General features: G+C 42.4%; 1 protein-coding gene across 2 annotated transcripts in view; it reads left to right on the top strand.

Annotated features, from left to right (window-relative positions):
• LOC147135735 (matrix metalloproteinase-17-like) overlaps positions 1 to 13,686 on the top strand; it is a 68,329-nt gene that overhangs the window by 35,463 nt on the left and 19,180 nt on the right. For both annotated transcript variants that reach the window (XM_086054254.1, XM_086054253.1), the window contains 3 exons: positions 3,314 to 3,446; positions 3,535 to 3,670; positions 9,124 to 9,410. In XM_086054254.1, coding sequence (XP_085910380.1) covers positions 3,314 to 3,446; positions 3,535 to 3,670; positions 9,124 to 9,410 — 556 coding nt within the window. The remainder of the gene's footprint in view (positions 1 to 3,313; positions 3,447 to 3,534; positions 3,671 to 9,123; positions 9,411 to 13,686) is intronic.

Here is a 13,686-nt window from a genome sequence, read left to right as displayed (position 1 = left end):
TGTTGCCGATATTGTGACATCCTTATTATTATTATTACTACTTCTACTACAAACCCTCTTGCTCTATTTTTAACAGTTACAAACCGTTCCCAGGGGCAAAAAGACCATGTCTGTGAGATGCTTTGATCAAAATAAGTATCAAGGATTATAGTACGCTACAAACCGTTGGCCACGTCTCATCATGCCAATCACTGCTGGGCCAATGGCGAGCATGATTTTTTTGTTTTTTTTTTCCGTGACATCCATGGGCAGAGCCTGAGAGGATCGTTATCAGGCTTCTGCAGAGCTCGCTGATGAGCTGATCATTTGAATCAGGTGTGTTGGAGGACCGTATTTGGACTGACTTGCTGACCACTGCAGACGTGGTGTTGATCGGGCATCTTTGTCGACGGGACACACGAAGGGCTTATTTGCAAATGTGGACCGTATGGTCGTCTCATTAAAAGCAAAATGACAACATTCCTCTCCGCGTAGCAAACCATCCCGAGGAAAGAATAACAATAAAATATTACATTACTCACCTTCACATGTGACCTTCCATTTGAGGAATTCACCAGCAGCAGATGAGAGGCGAGGATCAATCTTGTGGATGCTTGGCCAGCCTTCCTGCAAAATTGTGAGGCTTAATACAATTAAAGTCCGAGGAGAAATCAATGAAGATTAGCCGCTCAAAAGTGTTTGCAGCCTTCAAGTGCACAAAAACCATATTTAATAGGGCCTGTGATGTGTCATTCGCACCCTTGTCTGACCTGAATACAAATCGGAAATGGTTCCAATTTGGCTGCTTTACGTTCCAAAGTGCGTCCGCCATAATTTGATTCCACCACAGTCTCAATTCTGTCATCACTGGTTGACATTGAAGTATTATTGTTGGCGCTCGTGCAATGATGCAATCTCTCGACGGACACGAAAACTTAAACTTCAATGACCAAGTTATGTAATGGTGGTGGAGGTACCACCACCATTACATAACTGGACGCATAGAGAAGGTTAGATTTCCCCCCAGAATTTGTATGTTTGCTCTTCACGGCGTTTCTCAAAAGGTTTGGGACAGATTTTGAGTCCATATCCCAAGTGTAGCCCAAGGACAAAGAAAAAAAAAATACAAGCCTCCAAGTCAATCTTTTGTATAGTTAGGAAACAATAGCCACTTTGGAATGATATACCTGCTGAATGGGAAATGCGTCAAAAAACATTCAAAAATCAATTTTAGTTGATTATGGCGGCGCCATGTGGACAAAAGCGGTAGTGTTTTGACAAAAGTCAACCACATTTCCCATGCGCGACCCCCGCAGGGCGTGACAAAGTCCCATTCAACTACTTGTAAGTCAATATGTCATCATTTTGAAAGAGTTGTGAACATTTTTTGTTAAGGTCAAATTCTTGCCCAGTGCTGCTTTAAATCAACTGCAACGCTGTCAGACAATAAAACAAAAGCAATGTTGGCAGCTGTTTGTATTATTAATGAAACTAAACTATCATTAACGCCGGTGATGGCCTTAGACCATTTCCCTCACCTGATCACTCCCATTTTTCCCGTGTCCTTGCCACTAGTGGCGTCTGCAGCGCACAGAAGTTGTTTTTGCTGTGTCTCCTAGCGCAGTATTTAAAGTGTAGCCAAGATACCAGGAGACGGGGCAGTACACCGTGAGCTGTGATGGGGTTGTAGAAAGGACAAAAAAACCCCAGCGGGAGCAAGACCACAAACTGCTCCTTTGTGAGCCGACCTTTCAAACAACTTTCATTATTTTTTTTTTTTTTTTTTATATAACAAGGCGAGCATTTTTTTTTTGTTTACCACATATCCATGAATACATTTATCATAAATAGTACTCATCATATTTTCGGCTGAACCTTATGAAAGTCTCCACTTTGACTTAGTATTTATTTGACATGACTTGCACTTGAAACAGTCTTTTCTGTTTACATTTTCAAGTGCCATCGATGCGGTCGGATGCGTGGTTGTGACAATACTGACACCCGCAAGTCTTCAGTTCTATTTTCTGTCTTTTTATTATGCGGCTTTATGTGCTCAATTTTTTTTTCCAGATTCATACTGTGCCCCCCCCCCCCCCCTCCTCTTTAAAGGAGCAACGTTTTTTTAACCTCCCCCTTCATTATGCTTTCCTTTTTCATCTAAGAAACACGAGGCGCCGACTCTAGCGGCTAACCGGGCTTCCAGTTCATTATGAAAGTGTAACATACTGTCCCTCGGTGGCTAAGGCATGCACACAAGAAGAAGCGCACTCTAAATTGACGCGTGAAATCATGACACACAACCTGTTTGAGGCTTTAGAGTCTGTTTAATTGTTATTTCTGTTTTTATAAAGTACAGTACCTGGGAGTGGTATTTTTATAAGAAGTCTTTTGTTTTCGTGGTGCAGGACCAGGTTAATGGCACTATCATTCATTTCAAAGGGGCAAAAATATTTCTGATATCAGTGTTTTGTTTTACTTAGTGTGGTCACAGAGCGAAGAAAACTCTAAGTCAAGGCACCTTTGGATTAGCTTTGTGAGACGTGTCATTTCTGTAAGTGACTTTCCCCTTTTATTTGGAGACAAATTGATGATCAATTACCAGCATGTCAGGTTGTATTACCAGGGAGAGGATGTGCGTTTTTTGACTGATTACACTTGAACTCAACTGTGACGTTCCCGTTTGCGATCCATCTCCTTTTAATCTTGCTTTTTTTTTTTTTTTTAAGGAGAGCCTCTTCTCGTAGAATGTCATCTTTTGAAGAAAAATAAATAAATATTCGTCTCCCAAGGTGAGACATTTTTAGACATTGTGTCGACCCATGACGGGAAAAACCACAAGCCGCAACGAAGTGAAGTGCTTAAAAGCCTTTTAGGCAAAAAATAATAATAATGATAATACCTTAAAAGGGATATTTGTGATTGTGCCTTTGTGGTCATTTTCTGGTTATATTATGACATTTGGTCCTGTTTTAATCCCGCATGACAACTCCCAAAAAGTTAAATGCTTAATTTTAATGCAATGTGACACAATTTATGGACTGTCATATGGTAGCCAGTGACATTCTCTTTTCTACGGTTCTATAGGTGGCATTAATGTGCACTTAGCGGCGCTAGGGCAAAAGCTTACAAGCAATTCATTGGAAACTGTGGCTGACCTTATGATTGGAACGTGTTGAGCAATTTTTAGGGTACGTACGCATAAAAAGGATCATAAATAGTCGGGTGGATTTTTAAATAACAATGCCATGATGCGCTCAATTCAGGTCAGGTGTTGCACCGTATCTGGAGATTGTCGGTTCCACAGTATGACCCAATCTTATCGTTTCGCCTTCAGGACTGGCTGAGCAAGTTTGGTTACCTCCCGCCCGCTGACCCAGTAACCGGCCAACTTCAGACCAAGGAGGCCTTGACCAAGGCCATCAAAGCCATGCAGAAGTTTGGAGGACTCAAGGAGACTGGAGTCTTTGGTAAGTGTGGCGCGGCAAAAAGGATCTGTAAAAACGAGGCTCGATTATCCTAAAATCTCTCACACAGTCAATCGACTTTTCTTGACAGATCAAGCCACATTGGGGCTCATGAAAACGCCCAGATGTTCTCTGCCAGATGTGCCTGAAACCGAAGTGTCAGTGGGCCGCAGAAAACGAAGTCTGACTCCTCCCAACAAATGGAAAAAGAGGCATTTATCCTGGAGGTAAGAAACAAGGAACGCTTCAGAGTGTTCGGCGGCCCGAGCCGAGGTTCATGTCGGAGCACGTAAAATTATCAGCGGATTCGAGGATTACGGCTGTGTGTGTGTGTAGAGATATGGACGGATCGCCAGGTGCTTTTCAATTCTTTGGTGTCACTGGCGGTTCACAGCGTGAATTTAGTTCCCACTTTGTGACAGCGTGGCTCAGAAAGTGAATGATGGATGATGATGATGATGTCTGTCTCTATAATTTCCCCTGTGATTAACTGACAACCCATTCAGGGTGTACCCGCCTTTTGCCCCGAGTCAGCTGGGGTCGGCTCCAGCGCCACGCAACCCTGGACAGGGTAAATGGTTTCTGAAAATGGGTGGATGGATTTGCTAGGAAAAATGGATGCATGTCACTTTGGGTGTATTACTTGGCTGCGACCAGCAGAGGCGCTGTTGAGTGAATACAACAATATAACAAGTACATGACGTCCGCTATGCAAAGCTGAGCTACAGACCACCCCTTTGCTCATTACAACATTGGCATGAAAACTGAAGTTTGAGAGCATTAAGAAAGAGATTCTTTCATTTAAAAAATATTACAAAAAAAAAAAAAATATATATATATATATATATATACATCCATTTTCCCCAAAGTCAAGCAAGGAAATGTAGCCAAATGCCATTCCAGAGTAAATACTGAGTAAGACTTGTTGCCAATTTACTTCAGTTTTGCATTAGCCTACTTTCCTGGCCAAACCTTGTTTAATAATTTTTCCCTAAAGGCTTGGTTGCTTAGCATCCAAGAGTGAATGAGAGTGTGAAGACAGACAGATAGAAAAAAAAAAAAAAGAAAAGTTTCTTCTCTTTTTATATCTTTTAAACCCTCCCCTGCATGTCTCCGGTTTATAACCTCCCAAATTGAATTCAACTATCACCCTCTGCAGGGCTGAATGGAGGCCCGTTCATTTGAATCAAATGTGACGGCGCGGGGCCTTTGGCACCCCCTACGACCCTCCCACCCACACCTGGACCATGAGTCAGAGCCCAAATCTTTCTGCATGTGCCAGAGCTGTGCAATTAATCCAAATTCAATTACACTTCCGATTATTACACCCCATGATTGCAAAATTGACATAATCGTAAAAAACGACTATTAATAGTCATTTCTATCCAACGCACCCTTTACACAACAAAATCATAGTTGAATGTATACATTTGCACCTTTTTTTTTTTTAAATTTTTTTTTTTATATTTCATAACTATTTTTACAAATTTTGTTTGGTCCAAAAGGAACTTACTTAAATTTGTCTTTGTTTTTTTTTTTTTTTTTTCAATTACCAAAATAATCATGATTAATATTTCTTTCCTAATCGAGCAGCCCTAGCATGTGCCCGTCCCTTTATTCCCGCATTCATTTCCCTAATGAAGCAAATGAGCGGTGTTTATGAACCGTCAGTCAAGAGTATGAGAATACACGGATGCACTGTAGCTCCGCACTGATATCACTGTTTACCTCATTAATAACGGTTAAAGTCGCTAAGGCAAGGACAGTTTAAAAAGAAGTCAGACCTGATTGAAAGTCAAAAGTAGTCGCTAATGAGGGGAGGGTAACCACAGTCGTAAGTCAGCGGCAGGGGGTCCGTCATCATGCTAATTACAGCCATTGCTCACAGCTGTTAGCGACTGTCAAGAAACGCCACAGCTGTATCCGAAGGGGCCGCCGCCATGCCCGTCCATGCAACCCTGCGACTATTCGAGATAATAACGCGAAGCTGCTTGCAGTAATAAGCAACGCCGAAGCATGCGGACATGTTCCCTTTGTAACCCGTGCAATATTTAAATCATATTATGGAGTATTAATGTGGTCATTATCTTGGCTGTGTGTTTTATTTTTGCAGGATAAGAAGACTTAGTCTCTCTTTTAGAGGTTATGGCATCCTCTAGTCGCGCTGCATTTTCAGCTAAGGAGACATTTGGCCATGTGCGTAATTGGGAACAACAATATCAACCTCGGCATGAGTCACTAAATTGCATAGTGCTCAACAAATCAGCATTCCAAGCCCTGCCACTATCACATTACTGGCACATTGTGAAGCAGGTGTAGCAAGGTCATGGAAAAAATGTTGACAGCATGAGAGGGGAGGCATGAAAGTAGAATAATATTCAACTCATACTGATGCAATGAAGTGCAAATTCATTCATGGTAATACGATTTCCCAGTCTTAATGAAAGCCGCGCACTCGTCGGCTCTCCAGAGTGGCCGGCTAAAGAGCGTCCTCCGTTTCTTGCATATTTCATAAATCACATGACTTTCTCTTAGCTTAAAAAGTTGTTTTTGGTCTATGAGCCCCCTTCTATAGTGGTTCAGAAACCACCCTGCACAAATCGGTTTCCGGGGAGGATTTTTGAATAAATATTGCTTCGGTTGACAGCTATCGAAACTGGAACATAGCGTTATCAGCAAACAAAGAGACAATAAAGGGTACTTTTAGTTCTGTAAAACCCTTAAAAAGAGAGATAGACTGGAACAAATTATTTTTAAATCCATTCATTTTTAATAGGATAATTTGCTTCGGTTTCCAGCATAGAAAGCACCGGTATCCATTTTTTGGTACTTTAATTTCCTAGCGCACCACTCACAGAACGATATGTTGGCCTACAATGGTGAATCTACCGCTAACTGTTAGCTTATATGGTAGCTACATTGCTGTGGAAAACTCTTCTCCACGTCATTTTTATTGTTGCGAACGACTTAGCAGACGCATTATACAAACACCATACACAACCTCTACTGGTGTCTGGCAAAAGCGCGACCTTCAGGTGGCTTCCTAATTGGCTATAATTCCGTTTTATGTCATAGTCACAGATCCCGTGGCTCGGCCTAACTCAGATAAATGGGTGGATATTGAAGACATTTACGATTGTCTTCCCCGCCAGTTTTCTGAGCCGATCATGGAGAAATCGCTCAAACGCAACCCACACCGCAGGACGATCTTTTTGAGACGAGTCATAGATAATGAGGCCCGACTCCTATCTCGCCGACTTTGACCTAAAATTTGGCTTGATTTTCGGTGCGCGCGTACCCTCAGAGAACAAGCCGACATTTCTTTCAAAGTGTCAACTTTGAATTTGACTTCACGGTGCATGTCAGACATCAGACACAACTCAGAAAACCGGCCTTGTGTTTTTGCTGCTCGTGACAAGGCGACATTCGGGGGAACTTGCTATAAGCTAGCCAAAGCTAAAAAAAAAAAAAAAAAATACAATCTCAACGTCTTTATCTCACATGTCTCAGTTGGTGACGAATAGTGATGATGGCCAAGGAAAGAGGAAAGAGACAGAGGCAAAAAAGAGAGCGAAAGACATGACAAGAGGGAAGATCCGCGCGGAGCTTTTCATTTTCAGGACCTTCATCCTCAGCCCGAATGACAAGACCCGTGGCTCTGTGCGTGCATGTGCCACATGAATGCTGACACTTTGGTAAAACGCAGCATGGGGCCGCATTCTCTGTCAGCCGAATACTTTCAAATGTGCGAGCGTGAGTGTCGTGAGTGGGTGTGTCCTTGCCGTCGCGTGCGCTCCAGGAGATGCTTCATTTCAATTAGGAGGGTAATTACTGCTCGTCTCCGCGGGGTAGGTCAATAAAGTGCGTTTGTGGGCGCCTGGTGTAGCGTGTCATGTACTTAGCGTCGTTTGTGATGTCATCCCACGTCTCCGTAGAGCCGCACAGCCACAGGAAGTAAAAGTATCCCGAGACCCCTCGTCTCCTCTTCCACTCAGGCAAGCTTCGTTTGAGCCGTCGCGAGTACGATTTACGGTAGATGCCGCGAATGCGTGGCCCAACTGTCGATATCCACTGGGCATATGAAAGTGGAAATTGCATGAAGGAAGGAACGAGATTAGGGAAAAAGAAGTCAGCTTTCTGTCTTTTGACGTGCATTTATTTACGTACATTATTATTATATATTCGTACTAATTGACATACCGTATTTTCCGGACTATAAGCTGCTACTTTTTTCCTAGGTTTTGAGCCATGCGTCTTAGATAAAGGTGCGGCTATTCTGTGGATTTTTCTTCCACCACTAGGGGCGCTCTAACCGGAATTACAATACAATACAGTACGATTGCCATTGACAGGATGTGACTGCAGTTGGAGGAGTTCAACAGGCGAGGGCGCTGTGTAGTACATTCTGAATTAGGCGGTGTGCGGAAGTAGAGAAAAGGTAGACGTTAACCGACAAACTGGAATGGCAGCGGGCAGTGAAATGAAGATAAGCACTGTTTATTTTCTCTTGGTTCTGTTCCGTGGTAATCAGAAAAATTGCCGCCGTGTAAAAGGCACTGTTAGGAAAGAATCTGTTCAGGTACATACATGTAAATATACAGTTCAAAATCGTTCTGTAAATGCAGTAAATATCAAATTTTTCAATATAGATAGGTGCGGCTTATATTTCTTTCATTATTTTTTTAAAGGTAGAGTGCGTGCGGTTTATATAAAGATGCGGCTTATAGTCTGGAAAATACGGTAATTACTTTTATTTTTTTCAACAGATTTAAACAGCGGTATCTTGATTAAAGGTCTTGGGCACTCTTCTGTCAAAAGATGCAAAAGATAAAGAATTATCATACATAACGGCGGAATCAGTCTCATGCAAATGCCGACGATTGCTTTTGTTCACGGTGACGAAAGCGTTGGCTACTCTGAGTTGCCAACTTCATCGCAATATCCAGCAACTTTCCCAACGCCTCCAGCGACAGTTTTTCTAAAAAGCTGCAAACAACAAGTCTCGTGACTTTTTGTGATGTTATGGACACTTCTATTCTAAAATCGAGATTCTCAGACTCCCCCAGGAGCAGATGTTCACCCTTCCATGACCACACTACAAATAAACGGCCACTGGCTAAGTTAAGCATATCCCTCATCATATATCGAGCATTCAGGTGGATTTGATTGTGTTTTCACTTATGGAGGCAGCACTTTATCACCAAGCAACCCAATGACACTTTGTGAACTGGTTTGCAGATGTGGCGTATTCAGCAGACACAGCGGCAGACGCAAACCCCCACATTGACTTTTGCCGTATGTGCTGGTTATCAGAAGCTAATGCTGTCAACGCTGTTAGCTAAACCTGATTTGTGCTAACACTGCAGCTCTTGCTGCTTAATTTTGGCTACGTCTTTCCAGCGACTAATGTGATGGATCAGCGATGGCTGATCTAGGAGCCTAGCTGCTAAGTCATGTGCCGAGAAAATTGGTGGTGGTGGGGGGGGGGGGTTATTATGTAAATCGGCCGATTAGAGATGTCCTAATTTGCAAACTGCTCACTCACAGGCACATTCAGAAATAGGCAGAATCAAACATATTTCCAAGGTTGTTTAATTTCCCAATGGATGAGTGGCCAGGCAATTTTGCATGTATGTCCCCATTCATACAATATATCTTTCTTCCCTTTCTGCCCTCTCAGAGTGAGGACGTTCCCAAAGGACTCTGCCTTACTGGGCAGAGACACCGTTCGAGCACTCATGCATTACGCCCTGAAGGTTTGGAGTGACATCGCACCGCTTAACTTCCACGAGGTGGCGGGAAGCGACGCCGACATTCAGATCGACTTCACCAAGGCCGACCACGATGACGGATATCCCTTTGACGGGCCAGGGGGCGCCGTGGCCCATGCCTTTTTCCCCGGGGAGCGCTTCACCGCCGGGGATACGCACTTCGATGATGATGAGGCGTGGACCTTCAGATCCCCAGGTGAGAGACAAAGAGGTCGTTTGCAGGCTGTGGGTCTAAAACGCATCGCACCAGTTACCACCTCCAAGCATTCGTAGCTCTCCAACTACCAACATCATGACCAACTTCAAAAGTACAGCGCCGTCGTACTGGAGGCTTAAGTGCTCATAAAAAATGAGGCACAGGTGTATTCCTAGACAGTAATAGCTGTAGGGCGCTGTAACATTATGCATGATTTGGAATAGTAACTCTACCCCTAAATATAGGAAAATTTAAAAAACTGTATTTAAATAATATTTTGCACATACGCTAAGCTCAATTAAAACAATTGTACCGAAATAAATGTTTAAAACAAATGCTTCTAAAAGATTATGTACCGTACTTAAAAGTTAAATACATCTTAACTGACAAAATTAAGCCACTGTAGCATTATGCACAGTTTGAACATGAACCGCATGTAATTCAGAGATACTTTGTGTACCACTAGAGGGAGCTCACGTGCCACCGCTGGTACACTTTCCCAGAGCTGCCAACTGTTACAGATTGTCCCGCGTTTTGTTACGGAAATAACTGAATGCTAGCTTGTTACGCCCGTAACACTGGAAAAAAAAATCCTGGGTCACGTTTCTCGGACAGGCTTGTCAAAAATACTAGTAAATAGTTGCGACATTTGTTTGATAACACGCTAATTGCAGATGCTACTAAAGTTGTGGTCACGCATGCGTAGTGGAAGCTAGCGGCCGAGTCGAACGTTGGAAAGCTGAAGCTAACGACTAACCCGATCGCCGCTGTTCTTGATAGATTTACGTTAGGGGCGAGGAACAAAGTGAAACTTCATCAGCAGATTATTATATCAAGTAATACACAGACAACAGCTGTCTACTTCCTGCGTCATTTCTACCATAAAACTTGTCGGAATACGTCAGCTCGTTTAAGCGTAGATGATGGTGAGTGATGTTTTTAATCATTTGTTTTTATTCGTTTGGTTGGCTAATGGCTAGTGACACTAAAATGTTTGGGGCCTTTATTTAAAAAATAAAAAAATAAATAAATAGTGTTTTTTAAAAAAAATATGCATCATGGTGTGATTTTAATTCATTCATGATCATTACATATTTATTGATTAATTGAGGTCCTGTAGAGCAGAGGCCACCAGGATATGTGGTAATAATAGTTATTAAGCAATTTCAATAGAAAAACAAATGTTGTTAATGGCCATTTGAAATGTGTTTAGGAACACAGTTGTCATACGCCACCAAGCAAACGCCACATGTTATTGCTGTTGGGATCACAGTGTCTTTAATTACAGGATCCATGCTTTTATTTTTAGAACTGGATTATCTTTGCCTTGACACAAATTGACTGTGTGGTTCTGTTTTGAGCTTTTATCGTGATTGATCACGCCAAACTTGTTTCATCCAAGACTGCCCTTGAGAGATGTGCTCGTTTGGATGAGTGAGGACGTGATGCTAAGCTTCCCTAAATGGGAGCCTGCCTGCCTATTTGCGGTCTGATCTGGAAAGCACAATATACTCTTTAAATGTTTGGGGCTCGGAATGTTCTCTTGTCCCTCTGTCACTCGCACTACATCATCTCTTTTGGAATCCATTATACTCCTTCTCAATTTTGGGCATTTTGACTTTTCTCAAGCACAGAGGCAGAATTCCAGGAGCTTTGCCAAAGCGGTTTGAAAAATATTGTTTGTGGCAGAGAGGAAGTGTTTTTTTTTTTTTTTTTTGGGTTAAATACACTTCACCTGTCACTTACACTGTTCTCCATTTTCCTGTCAGGAGTCTTCATGCAAACAAAAACATTGGTACTATTGATCATTTAATTATGTTAAGGTTTTTAACACAATTAAATGATCAATATTGCCATTTACATTGATTTTGCTTGCTTGATTTTCGCTCTGCGGCTCTGTGGTGGCTGGTAAAAAAAATAAATAAATAAATAACACTACTAAAAAATAAACACTACCAGCATGTAAACACAAATCCAATGAATGTAAAACAGTCATCAAACAACAGGGTTCTTTTGGGCATCTTACTTCACTTAAATGTGGAAACAGAAGAAAAGCTTTTTAGTCAAGTTTTGTTAAAGAGGAAGTCAAGAATATGTTCTATGCAAGCCCACGAGTTTAAACAAGGCATTCTGATAAATATTGCGTTTGTGGAATAAGAGTTAATCCACTCGTTTTTAGCCATCTCTGGGGGCAGCCATTTTGTCACTTCTATCAACTGAAAATGACATCACAACTACCCCCCGGGCTCAGGTGACAACCAATCACGGTTAACCTGTTTTCTGAAGCTGAGCCGTGATTGGTCATTACCTGAGCCCTGAGTAGTTGTGATGTCGTTTTCAGAAAGACAGAAATGACAAACGGCTGCCCCCTGAGACGGGTGGATTTTGCTGCTCGTTCTGAATGCTAAATGCTAATGCTAAATCATTCTGGACCAGAGAACCTAGTTAAAACTTAGCCCCTTGGTAAGACCTAACATTAAGTCCAGATCTATTCTACCCTTCTATCATATCTCCTACAGTAGTCAAACGAATGAGAGAGACTTTTGTCACTTTTGTTCCACTTCAGGACTGTCAATGTCTGGACGCAAAATCAAATCCACCGTCAGGTTTTCAGGTCAGGTTCGTTAGACGCATGGAAGGAAGGTGAGAGGGTGAATGCTAACTTAAGGGTGTTTTCAAGGATTCTGTACGCTTTTAAAGTACATCAGATTGCTCGGCGCAAAGTTATCTTGATTAATCAAGCAAAAGGTGTTTCATCCAAGATTGCCTGCTGCGGGAGAGCTGCTGATTTGTAATGAGGACATGATGCTAAGCGCCTCTAAACGCAAACCGGCCTGCCAAGTCCCGGTCAGTGCTGGGAAACACAACATGTTATCTCCACGCTTGAAACTCAGAACAATTTTGTATGCTTCCAAAGTGTTTATGGTTATAGCCTAGCAAGGCGATGGAAATGTTTCTGTGTTGCCTGACTGGCTCGTTATGTGTATGGCAAACTGAACATTTTCAAAATCATCTTCCATTTTTTTTCCCCCCCCTTTATTTGCCTGTTTGTACTATCAGTTTGTATCAACTCTTTCCCAATGGATTTGTGAAGCAAACACTTTTACCCAAAAACGTTCCAAATACGTCTGTTTATTTTACTCATTTGCGAGCTTGTGCATTTAGTCCAAAGTGGCCCCGCGGCCCGGCGGTTAGGGACCCCTGAACTGGCTTGTAAAGCCCTTTGAGACTTTTCTGTGATTAAGGGCTATAAATAAATTGGACTCGACTTGCATTCTGCGTAGACTGGTCTCACAATGTACCATGCATCCATATCAGTCATATCATTTGGCACTAAGAAACAATTGATCCCTCGCCAGCTGCATGAAAATCAGCTATGTAAACAACCACACTGCCAATGACTCCTGGGCAGGATTCTACTGAGTGGTTTATCCCTCTTTTGTCACATTTCTCTACCAACTCTTTGTACGCTGGAAACAATTCAGCCAGTGATCCTTGCCCAAGATAAAAAACACTTGGCGAAACCACCAGTCTGTTGTGTGAATGTGTCTCAGTTGACAGACATATAATGAAGAAAATAGTCATTTAAGGTGTAGCTATGCTGTCAAATGCACGTGTGTAATGATTCCGGCTGTACCCAAGGTCAGTGGAGTGCAATGATACAAGAGCGCTCGTTCTATCCTCTTTTTCCTTGTTTCTGTCCTGCACCCATATTCTGGGCTACTGTGGATTTCCAGCATGGATGGCTTCATGTTGGGCCAACTCATCCAAAGTAAACGGAAGTGGAGCCGGGTTAAAGCGGATGTCAACCCAAACATATTTTTTTAAGAATATGTTCTAAGCAGGCCCACTCGTTGAAACACAGCATTCTGATTGATATTGTGTTTGTGGAATAAGAGTTAATCCTCCCGTTTTTGTCCATCTCTGGGGGCGGCCATTTTGTCACTTCTGTCGGCTGAAAATGACATCACACGCCCGCCGGGCTCAGATAACGACCAATCATAGCTCAGCTTCAGTAAACAGGTGAGCCGTGATTGCTCGTTATCTGAGCCCCGAGGGTCTGTGATGTCATTTTCAGTCGACAGAAGTGACAAAATGGCCGCCCCCTGTGATGGCTAAAAACGGGTGGATTTTGCTGCTTAACTTATATTTCATATTTATCATATTGTCGTGTTTCAACTGGTTGGCCTGCATAGAACATATTCCTGGAAAAAAAAATACATTTGGGTTGACTTCCTGTTTAAATCTCACCAGCATTTGAAGGATTTAGCATCAA

Source organism: Filicampus tigris, chromosome 15, assembly GCF_054856515.1.
Source record: "Filicampus tigris isolate MCC_2025a chromosome 15, RoL_Ftig_1.0, whole genome shotgun sequence".
Lineage (NCBI taxonomy): Eukaryota > Metazoa > Chordata > Actinopteri > Syngnathiformes > Syngnathidae > Filicampus > Filicampus tigris.
Note: the sequence above shows the minus strand (reverse complement) of the source record. Positions and strands in the feature narration are given on the sequence as shown.